Source organism: Pungitius pungitius, chromosome 3 (genome assembly GCF_949316345.1).
Source record: "Pungitius pungitius chromosome 3, fPunPun2.1, whole genome shotgun sequence".
Taxonomy (NCBI): Eukaryota; Metazoa; Chordata; class Actinopteri; order Perciformes; family Gasterosteidae; genus Pungitius; species Pungitius pungitius.
In genome coordinates, this window is record NC_084902.1 from 17528600 (window position 1) to 17539234 (window position 10635).

Consider the following 10635-nt stretch of genomic DNA (forward strand, 5'->3'; position numbering starts at 1 on the left):
GAAAAATAATTAATCTTTGTCCCTTTTGTGCTTCAATGAGACCCAGATGATCGTAAAAGCCTGAGAAGCAATGGCAGCATTTTAGAGGGATGCTCATGGGAACACAACAAGCCACATTTGTGTAACTCCATCATGTTACTGTAACTGCAAAGATGTCTGGCCGTCGAAAGCAATTACAAGGAATCTGAAACCAGAAATCAGAAAAAGAAAACCAACACTGTTGATTTAGGTCATTTGCTGCAGTCAGGACATATAGACGTCCAAATACAAAAGAAATTCCCATTGAAAATAGGTAATATAGCTGAGAAATATTTAATTCTGAGCAACTCTGATGTTCCTGCATCCCCTCATATCCTGGTTAAACAGAGATATTTTGCCCAAACTATTCACAGAACATCACTTTGTCTGACTGCTTAGCACAGCTCATCATCTTCCTCGAAGTAATGCAACACAATTGTAAGGAAAACTGAATAAAATTGTGAGTTAAAAAATATGTTTTCGTAATGGTGAGAGGTAGCGCAGGGGGAGTAATGTAATGACGATGTGAGGATACGACTAAAGATACTTTAGTGCTGCTAATACTATTAGTGCAGTTAATGTGGATCATAATTTAAGCTTTTCTGACGATCTTTTATATATAATGGTGGATGCCATTTTGCTTAAGTTTCATTAGTTTTTGTCTAATAATTCAACTAAATTACTCAAGTCAAGAATGATCTAAGTTATATAATCTTTAGAGAACTGTCTGAAAACATCCATCATTTAATCAAATAACTCACTCACTTTCTGCACACTATAAAACAAAATGAAGGGTTCAATGAGAAGACAGCCGGGCACTCACTTTTCAAAGACTTTTATTTTAAGATAAAAGGGGACAAATATATTAAGATAAAGAGCTAGGATATCAACATAACTCATGGAATGTAAACAATAAATGCACTATAAATTATTGTTGTAAATTATGTAAAATAAAACAAAAGAAAATAAGATATCAGACACCACAATATAGGTTTCGCTTCGAAAAACAAAAAAATAAATAAGGCTTTAAGTTAACAAAAGTTACAAAAAAACGGCTTGCTGCCGGGTCAAGCTAACAATAAACTACAACAAGAAGCGTCTCCGGACTCCTTGGGGCAGGTTGAGTTGTCGTCTTGACAAAAAACAAGAAATGTCGATATTGCCTGTTTCATTCAAACTTGCTTGACTTCATTCGGAGAGTTAGCTAGCAAAACTAGCTGGCTGGCGTGCAACAGAAGCCAACCAATAAACACATTTTCATCTAGGCAACTCCAAATCACAGAAGTCAACAATAAACAAAGGTTACCTGTCAACAAGAAGTTGGCGCACAGGGATCTCCACACACAACGACCACAGGGTAGTAGTACAGCAGTCCCAATGACAGGAACATGTGCAATGGATAATAGAAATTTTAACATACACATTTCTTTTGATAGCTGCGTAGGTGCGGATTTACGTCAAGGCCATGAATGTGTTTTGAGCCCCTGTATCCCCCGCATTTTGCTTTACATTTAGATAACAGCACTTAACAAAAAGGTAATTACAGTCAGAGATTGGAGGCTTCGTGGAGAGGAGAGTGGACTCGCCGGATGATCACAACGACAGCAGACGGACCTGGTGGGTCTGCAGGGCCCTAATTCGTGGAGCTGCTGTCCGTGTGAGAACTCAGCGAGTCCTGATTTCTGCCAGGCCTGATAGCCAATAAGGCAACATAAGTACATATAGAATGCCAAAAATGTTTCTCTTTCTCCTTTCCCCTCTCCTGTCCGCGAGCCTTCTTAAAGCTTCTAGATAGCCTCAAAAACAAGCAGATAGACATCATGAATGCATAAGTAAAGCATAATGTATCTGATATATAAAACAATGCATAAAAATAACCACAAACTCAACGAATTATACAAAAAAGCAATAAATAAGTCTTCAAAAGTGTGATGGTATAACAGTCATCATAACCCTGTGGTTAAAGACTAGGCTAGGCGTTAACAGTTCTAGAGGGTTAGGGGGAACTCTAACATCAACTTTGGTAACTAGAGAGAGTCAGTGGGCCGCTTAGACATTTTGTTTGCTATAAGGCAGTTCAGCTCAATCCTTGACAGGCAGTAAAAATGGCTGACAAATACAATCACGTGGCTACAACCATTCAACCAATTATAAGAAGCTGGTTTGACACATTTGGAAAGCCTTAATACAACTGAAGAAGTGTTGCTGGCTAGGGTCACTATAAACTGTAAGGAGTAAAAATAAGATCTGTTAAAAAACAACATGGCTATATTAAAAACAAAAGGTGGATAACACACCAGTCATACATAGGGCAAACAGCATTCATCTCATAATGCTTCTCAATTTAGGGCAAAGGAAAATTCTCACATGGAACTGAATAACGTATTGGCGTCATTGCCAAGCTCCCCAATGTACCCTCAAAATATTCTCTAAAATGGGTATACAACAGTATACAGCAGTAACAATGGCAAAAAAAACAATTAAAAAAAGCAACCAAAAAAGAAGTCAGCTAAAACTGGACAAACACTGAGCAGCGCTACAACTGCTTGGATGAGGAATGCAATATGCACAAAGTTAGGTACGTTTACCTGGCTGGATTTAGGAAGGAGCTGAATACCTAATGCTTTGATCCATTGTGACTGGTGTTTCTAGACTGGCCACAAAAGCCGACACCAGTACCTTGTCACATCAACATAATAACTGGACCGCCTACACCCCGGGAAAATCCAGCCCCACAGTAAAACCCTTCCCTACTCGTCTGTAACAGACAGCCGGCTGAATATGGGCAGGCGACGGCCCTCGAAGCTCGGCGAGTCTGTGCCGCTGGAGGAAGAGCTGAGAGAGCAGGAGGAGGTGTAGCCTTCCTCAGAGAGGGAGTCGGCCGAGGAGCAGCGTTGGAGGCCGGCCAGGCCGCTCAGGGACACCGGCAGTTGCTGGGGAAGGTGGTACGCCAGGTTCTGGTTTTTAGAGGGGAAAGCGGAGGAAGAACACCTAGTGCCCACAGATTCCTTAATGGCGTAGAACCGCAGAGCAGAATCGCCGCCGTCGTCGGTCAAGGTGGGGATTCCGGAGAAAGGGTAATGACAATGCTTTAGGGCCCCCGGCTCGGGGAAGAGAGGGGAAAGGAGCTCTGGGCTCCCCGTGGAGGACGGAGCAGGGGAGACGGAAGAGGCCCGGGTGAAGAGGAACGAGGACGGCTGCAACTCCTCAACTGGTTGGAAAGTCTGCATAGAGGAGGAGAACCCTGCAAAGCTGAGGCTGTGGCGCAGCAGAGGAGGCCTCATCTTTTGCGGGGGTGCGCTTGCGTTGTTTCCTAGGACCTCGTCGGCGTTGTGGATGAAGTGGCACCGGGCCCCGTACGGGCAGAAGCCTATGGTGTGGAATGTGCGGCACGGCTCCGTCTTGTACTTTGGGTGCCTGCTGAGGCCTCTCATCTCATCCATGCCGTGGGCGAACTGGCACTTGGCGCCGTACTTGCAGATCCCGCTCTCTTCGAAAGTGCGGCAGAGCTCGGTCTTGTACCGGGTGGAGATGTGAGGCGAGGGGGCAAGAGGCCTGGAGGCCGAGGGGGATGCGAGGGAGGTGAAGGAGGCGTTGCTGAGGGAGAAGCCCGGCGGCGGGAGCAGCACTTTCGGGGACACATTAGCCATCTGGTCGTCTCTGCCTACTGAGCCGCTGACGTTGCCCTCGATCATGCTGACCGATCGGTCAACCCTGAAGGGAATGTGGCTGAGTGTGGAGCGGGGAAGCTGACTTTCTCCGCTCCACCCCTGGCTGGGGGCCACGTTGAGGCCCCAGCCGGCTGCCGCGTCAGTCACCTCAGAGCTGCTGCTGCTGCTGTTGTTGTTGTTAAACTTGGAGTTAGGGAGGGTCACGGGGCACAGAGAATGGCGACGCTGGAAGCCCACGACTCTCTGACTGTGCTGTGTCCGTTGCGGCTGTGAGCCGGTTGACGAGCCATCTGTCGCCTCCAGGCCACGGAAATTCTGTCACACAAAAGGAGAGAGGAGAAGAATAGATGTGAGCTTTCTGCATTCCTGGAGCGCTGGAGCGAGACTGGCGGGGCCAAGATGAGCTGAAAGAAGATTTTAAAGCTCCAACTAAAGCAGATTGCGTTTTATGCAGTACGTTAGGCCTCAAAAAAGGTTTCTTCCCAGTTTCATGTAGTAATAAAATGAAGTTTTGGATTTTGTTCAATCGCATAGAGACAAAACTCCATCGATATCTATGAAGTATAGTGTATGTGTTAGAGTTTCAGCTATTGTGTTTGTTCTTTACAGATTCTAATGAGAAAAACAATTGTTATTTTTTTTACCGATAAAAATATGTTCTATATTCTAAACTCCTAAACTTTTCTGGGAGTCTCAAACTTTGTGTTTAACAAATCCTACTAAAAGAAATCCCTCATACACAACTTTTTTTCTTGTGGTGTAAACAAGAATCAATTTTTACATTATTAATGAGGCCATGGGTTAAATAATAAAACAAGAACACTTAATTAGTTCTTAGGCAATGCAAGAGACATCAGATCTTGCTATTGATGCACAAAATGTTGAAATGGTCTTTGGTTGCACTAACCTTAAAGAATTCCTCATCCAGTTCCAAGAAAGGCGTTAGAAAGTCGGAGGGCATGGTTTACTCCGCCGTCCTAGCCGGGTGAAGGAGCGGATGACTGGTATCCCACAGTGGGGAAAGGCTGGGGAAGACAAAAACTTTCTGGACTTTGGCAAGCACAATTGCCAGAAAAAAAATGGAAAACCGTGAAGATCTAAGTTTGCCTCTCCTACAGTTGAGAAGCTGCTGGTACCAGGTGTTAGAAGTGTTTTTAGTTAAAGGGGATAGAAAATAAGGAGTAGTCAGATCCGTTGAAAAGGAGACCGGAAGCTAGGAGAGAGAGAGCAACGTGACCCCCTCAGAGGAAAATTTCTCTCGGCCATCTGTTGGAATCTGCTTAAATAGTCAGGGAAACCCAACCGTACACACCCACCCCCTGCCCGTGTTGCTCAGGGGGCAGGGCAGGGAGTGTGTGTTAATGTGTGTGTGTGTGTATGTGTTGGGGTGGGGGGGGGACCTGCATTGTAATAGTGTGCTGGGGGGCAGGGTGGACACAGAAAGAAGAGGAGGGAGTTGAATGAAGCCACTTTTCTACCCATTCATTACCAAATCCTTAAAGATGCATTCTTTTTTCTTTGTTTTTTACCCGCCATCCCCGCACACTGTTTAAGATCGATACAGCTAAGGAGATAATGACCTCGATTCCACAAACCAAAACACATTTGTTGTCATTGGTGGAGTTAAAATGAACATCAAATTGGTTTAGTGTATGTGACAACAAAACTCTTCTATACATGTACGTTTATTCCTCCAGATGTTTTCATCTACACTGTACTAAGTGAGTGAAAAACATGCTCAACAGTAGAGGAAATGTGCAACCTTATCAAAACAAAATTACTTTGTCATAAGGATTTGTATCATCACTTTAAGGCAAGACACTACAAGCAAAAAATTGTGTTTTATGCACTGGGGGATTCTGTTCTGTTTGGCGTCCATATCTTGTTTCCTTTCATACTATTGGAAAGAAAACAGCCTAAAAACGTATTACCGTGTTTATGCCTCAACTTTGTCTTCTTGTGTTTATTCTAGATTTCTCATAAATTCACAAAAAGTTAGATAACGCTTCATGTGCTTATTATTTACTAACATCTCAATTTTAAATTTCCGTATCACATACATACACTAAACACTTTTATTCCTATTTATATATGATGACGCTATTTAAATGAGAGGTTTGTTCATACATCATCATAGGCTGTCATTCTACATTCTACTCCTGAAAACATGGTAACAATGTATTTTAAAAGCTATTCCAGATTTATGGAAGGATAAAATTAGATATCTCATAATCTCTCTGGAAAAAGCTTTGACTCCAATGTCAACCAAAGTAAACAAGAAGTCTGAACCTGAGGTTTCATGGTGGTATCTAGTTAAAAGGTTTACCGTAATTAAATCACATTTAAAGAAACAAACTAAAAGTGGTCTAACTGGATGCACCAATGTCTCAAGAGTTACTGCTCTCCAATGTCTCAACTAATCAATTATATATATCTAGATCTAGATTGCAAAACATTTGGTTCAAAGTCAAGTTAAAATCCTTTTTGTGTTGCTCTTTGCTTCAGTATTCCATCAAGTCTCTGCTATAGTTATGTCAATTGGAAACTCCAAAATGCCCAAAGGTGTAAAAGGAGTGGGAATGTGTTAGACTGATGGTCTGTTTCAAGGCGTACCCCTCCCAGCTTTGTGAGGTAAGCTTTAGTTCTTCAACATTTCTCATCTCAGAGATGCCTTCGAGGTACAACACATACAATGACAAAGTGATATGTGTTGTGTATGTAAAATGCATTGTAACAGGGTATAAGTTGTCCACGTAAGCTAGGGGGCGAATCCACAAAGCAAAACATAACCCAAGTCTTTTGTTGCTGCTTACTATCTGTAAACTGCACCATTTACCTTTTTTATACAATCATAACTCTACTTACAGTAGAATGATGTCCATATTTTTGGTCATAATTACAATGTTAATATGTAAGTGGAAAATGAAAAAAATATAGAAAACTATATATAGACTACTATACTACTACTATACTTCTATACTATATATAGAAACTAACAAGGTTACAAAGATGTAAAATATTTAGGATATCTTTTGAAACTCAATTAATTAAAACTAGGGCTGTCAAAAATAGCGCGTTAACGGCGTTAATCAGCTGTTTGTTGTTAATTACGTCAATTTTTTTGACGCATTTCACGCATGCGCAGTGTGACAAATTATTCAGGTCAGTAAAGTGCCTCTTCCTCTAGGGAATGCACTTCATCCTATACAACACATTACTGCCACCTGCAGGCATATGTCAGGACGTCAGGTTCAGCAAGTCGTTTGCGCCAGAGACCCGCACCCCCCCCCCCCCCCCTCCCCGTTCTCGCGCAGCAGAACAGAGAAAAAAAGCTCCGCCCAGCAGAGCTTGGCTAAGAGCAGCGCTGAGGTAGAGGACCATCGGAGAGACCCGTAATACTGTTCTGAAACATGCGGAGGAAGGGAAGCCAATGCGATCTAAATCCTCCCAGGTATGGGAATATTTCACACTGAAATGGGGGTGGTAGCGGATTTCTTTGCAGCGCCAGTCGTTCTAATCGCCGCGCTCGACTTCAAGGTGTAACCTTTATTATTGTTCGGTCTGAAACGGCGCGCCCAGTGACGGGTGGTGCAGCAATATTGTTGTTCGGGTGGAAATCGGGAGAAAGGTCGGTCCGGGAGATTTTCGGGAGGGGCTTTGAAACATCGGGAGGGTTGACATGTCTGGTCATGTCTGGTCATCGCAGCCCTGAACCATCAGGAGCACAAACTCACAGCAGAGTGGGATAAACTGCAGAGGCTCGAGACCCTTCTAGAGCCATGCAGGGAAATCAGTCTGTGACTTATCAAATAACATTGCTTTGATTATTTTCTGAAATGAATTTCTGAAAAATCAAATATCAATAACATGTATTTATGTAAAAAATAATAATGATGATAATAATGATAATTATGTATCTGTGTCCTGTTATTTATCTTTAGTATGCATTTCAGAAAGAAAAAATGGTTAGGATTCAGGTGTGATTAATCATGATTAATCCAGTGAAAATTCTGATTAATTTGATTAAAATTTTTAATCATTTGACAGCCCTAATTAAAACCTCACCTCTTCATCTATAACGATCACGGTCAAGTCCGGACATTTTGGTCAGTGGCATTCCACCCACTCCCTCAGCGGTAACGTTTCATCCTCACGGTTTGCCATTCCAAAGCTGGTTGTTGTGTTCAAACGCAAATCGAGGTCAGTAAGGATGGTTCAAAGCTAGTTGGAGAAAAATCAGCTGTTCCACAACAACTTGTGAGACCGAAATGGTTGGAATGGTGCCAATGTGAGATTTCCAACTCAGCTCCTTGATTGTGCTCCCAGCAACCAAAGTCAGCCACAACAACTCAAAAGGTATCACCTGTTGGAGACTTGTAGGTAAATCGTTAATACAGTTCCACTGTTTTGAATCAAATGAATGCATGAACATAATTGCAGAATGAATCCCGGATGCATGCAAGTAATAGCGAAAAGATGAGATGCTTCAGCCTGGAATTTTTATTTAAACCCCCTCAGTATCTACCCTGTTAAATGTCCACTGTCAAACAAACGCTTAATGGTGTTGAAATGCATAACCATTATTAGGCAATAGCAGTGGAGGTTGGTGGGAAATGTTAGTAGGGCAATCAAATCAATTTCCGACAATAAATGGCAACAAAATCTGTACCCTTCACTTACATCTTGGGGCAAAACCAATGATGACCCAAGCGGAGTCTATTTGATGAAGCTGATTGGCGAAATTGTATGTCACACATTTTTTTAATCAGCAAATGGCTAAAGTGCTTCTTAGACCTGCCTTCTGTGCGCAATATTGAGATTGCCCCTAGTTGGAACACTCAGGACAGGACAGGACGTGCGTATAACAGTCAGGTACGTGCAGGATATGTTGCACAGTTATAATATTTTACAAATATAACACGGTACATTCCATATTTCAAAACACTTAAATAAATAATTATATTTCTTTTTTTTTTCTTTGGGCTCAAGGAGAGGCGCTCCAGCTGGGCGTGTCACCCAATTCGGCGTTGAACGCTTTGCTGCCTTGTTTTCCTTGTTAGCTTTCAGCTTTGACGGATTGTTCAACTTTTACACCGCCGTGTGTACAATATCTGCGGTAGTATTATAACTCTTTTAATTATTGTTTCAATTCTGTTTGGAACTTTTTCAAACTGGTAATTGGTCATTGTAGCCTCTAATGGCGCGTTTTCACCGAGTGGTACGGTACGGGTCGGGTCGGTACGGGTCGGGTCTGTTAACCATGATTTGGTGAGCGTTTCCACCCCCAACAGTACCCTTACTTGATAGGCGTGGTGTATTACAGAAAGTAGTGGTAACATCACTTGATAGGCGCGGTATTGGACGGAAAGTAGATTGACGTCATTCGATCGCGCGAAAAAGAAACGCTAACCGCAAACAACAATGGAGACATACAGCCGATCCTGTTCTTGCGTTTCAATCTGTTGCTGTTAAAGTAATGCTGCGCGGCGACATTGTTGCGACGGTGTTCCTTCGTGTGTTGTCTTTCCCATTACGGCACGCACAAATGACGACACTCTTTCAACCAATCAACGTTCTGCAGTGAGTCTAGCTCCACCCTTTAGTACCAAACAACTGTGCCAGGTACCCCAACGGAAGGGTACCCAAAAAGTGGTACGGTACGGTGCGGACTTTTGGTACTTTTCTCAGTGGAGACACAAATAAAAGGGTACCGACCCGACCCGTACCGTACCGCACCGCTCGGTGGAAACGCGACATAATGTTGCAAACAGTGCACAGAAGCATTATTATATTTGTTTGGGATGAAATACATTACGAATACTACGTTTTTTTCTTAGTTTCAGATAAAAAAACGGTTTGGCTCGGGCCAAAAAGAATACCTTTTTAAGATCGATGAGGCGTCTGTTAATCTTTTAAATTGTAATTTCCTCAAAGATATTAAAGTTATATTAAAGCCAAAGTTCAAATACCGAGATGGGACAATGTAGACATAAAAAATCATGGTGTCTTTCCCTAAACCTGATCAGAGCTGTATAAAAAAACGCCTTCCTTTTTATAATCTAAAGGAATTAAAAGTGATTTTCCAACAAAAAAAGCCTGGCTTGTCATTTCATTGTGTGGAACAATCAAATGTAAAATAATTCCTGTGTGTTTTATAGGTCTGTGTATCAAAATGTAATGTTTAACAACGAACCCAAATTATGACCATATCTGCAACCATTTAAGGCAAAAGTATTTTTTGTTCATATTCTTCAACGTGTTTCCTGATTACTCTGTTTACTGCTGTACTGCCGAGGTGTTAATTAAACACTGTGCAGAGTGGTGTTTTTTTGCACAACTTTGCCTACTACACCATGAATGCAGAGAATGCACGGTTGCATGTAAATTGTGTGAAATTGTGTATTATGGGAAAAACTGTCCTTGGTTTAAGGCATCACACAGATGCTGTTTGTAGACACATGTACCCTGGCACCTACCAACTCACACACACATATACACATGCACACACCCCTCCACACATCGCACAGCTACAGTTATGTTGGTTGTGTAAGAGCAGTTGCTGTGTCACTAGACCTGACCACAACAACAGAAAACGAGAGAGAGAGAGAGAGAGAGGTAACAGATAAATGTGTATGATCGATGAGAAAAAAATACAAGAACATACAGGGAAAAGGGGGGTTGGAGAGAGTGTGAATTGAAATTTGTGTACTTTAATGCTTTTAAAATTACTCAATAAAATAGTGTGGACAGATTTGTTGAGGAAGGCAAACTGTAAAAAAAAAGGGAGAGAGGTGGAAATAAAAAAACAAATAGAAAGACATAACGACAGTCCGTCTGTTACCAAACTGACTGCCCACAGGGAGGAAACCACACGGGATTACAGTTATTTAACCCCAAACGCACACACACACCCACACACACACATATACATATACCGCAGTAACGT

General features: G+C 42.2%; 1 protein-coding gene across 1 annotated transcript; it reads right to left on the reverse strand.

Annotated features, from left to right (window-relative positions):
* Positions 1-881: 881 nt before the first annotated feature.
* sb:cb81 (mRNA decay activator protein ZFP36L1-like) lies at positions 882-5043 on the reverse strand. The gene is made up of 2 exons (XM_037471710.2): positions 4597-5043; positions 882-4004 (listed from the first exon to the last, which is right to left on the reverse strand). The coding sequence occupies exons 1-2, from the start codon at positions 4648-4650 to the stop codon at positions 2769-2771; spliced, it is 1290 nt and encodes a 429-aa protein (XP_037327607.1). The 5' UTR covers positions 4651-5043; the 3' UTR covers positions 882-2768.
* Between the last annotated feature and the right edge of the window lie 5592 nt (positions 5044-10635).

Excerpts from the sequence above, each read along its gene's own strand:
- sb:cb81 (XM_037471710.2), bottom strand. The coding sequence starts at position 4,650 with ATGCCCTCCGACTTTCTAACGCCTTTCTTGGAACTGGATGAGGAATTC. Across the intron at positions 4,005-4,596 it reads TGGATGAGGAATTCTTTAAG|AATTTCCGTGGCCTGGAGGC; the intron begins GTTAGTGCAACC and ends TTTGTGTGACAG.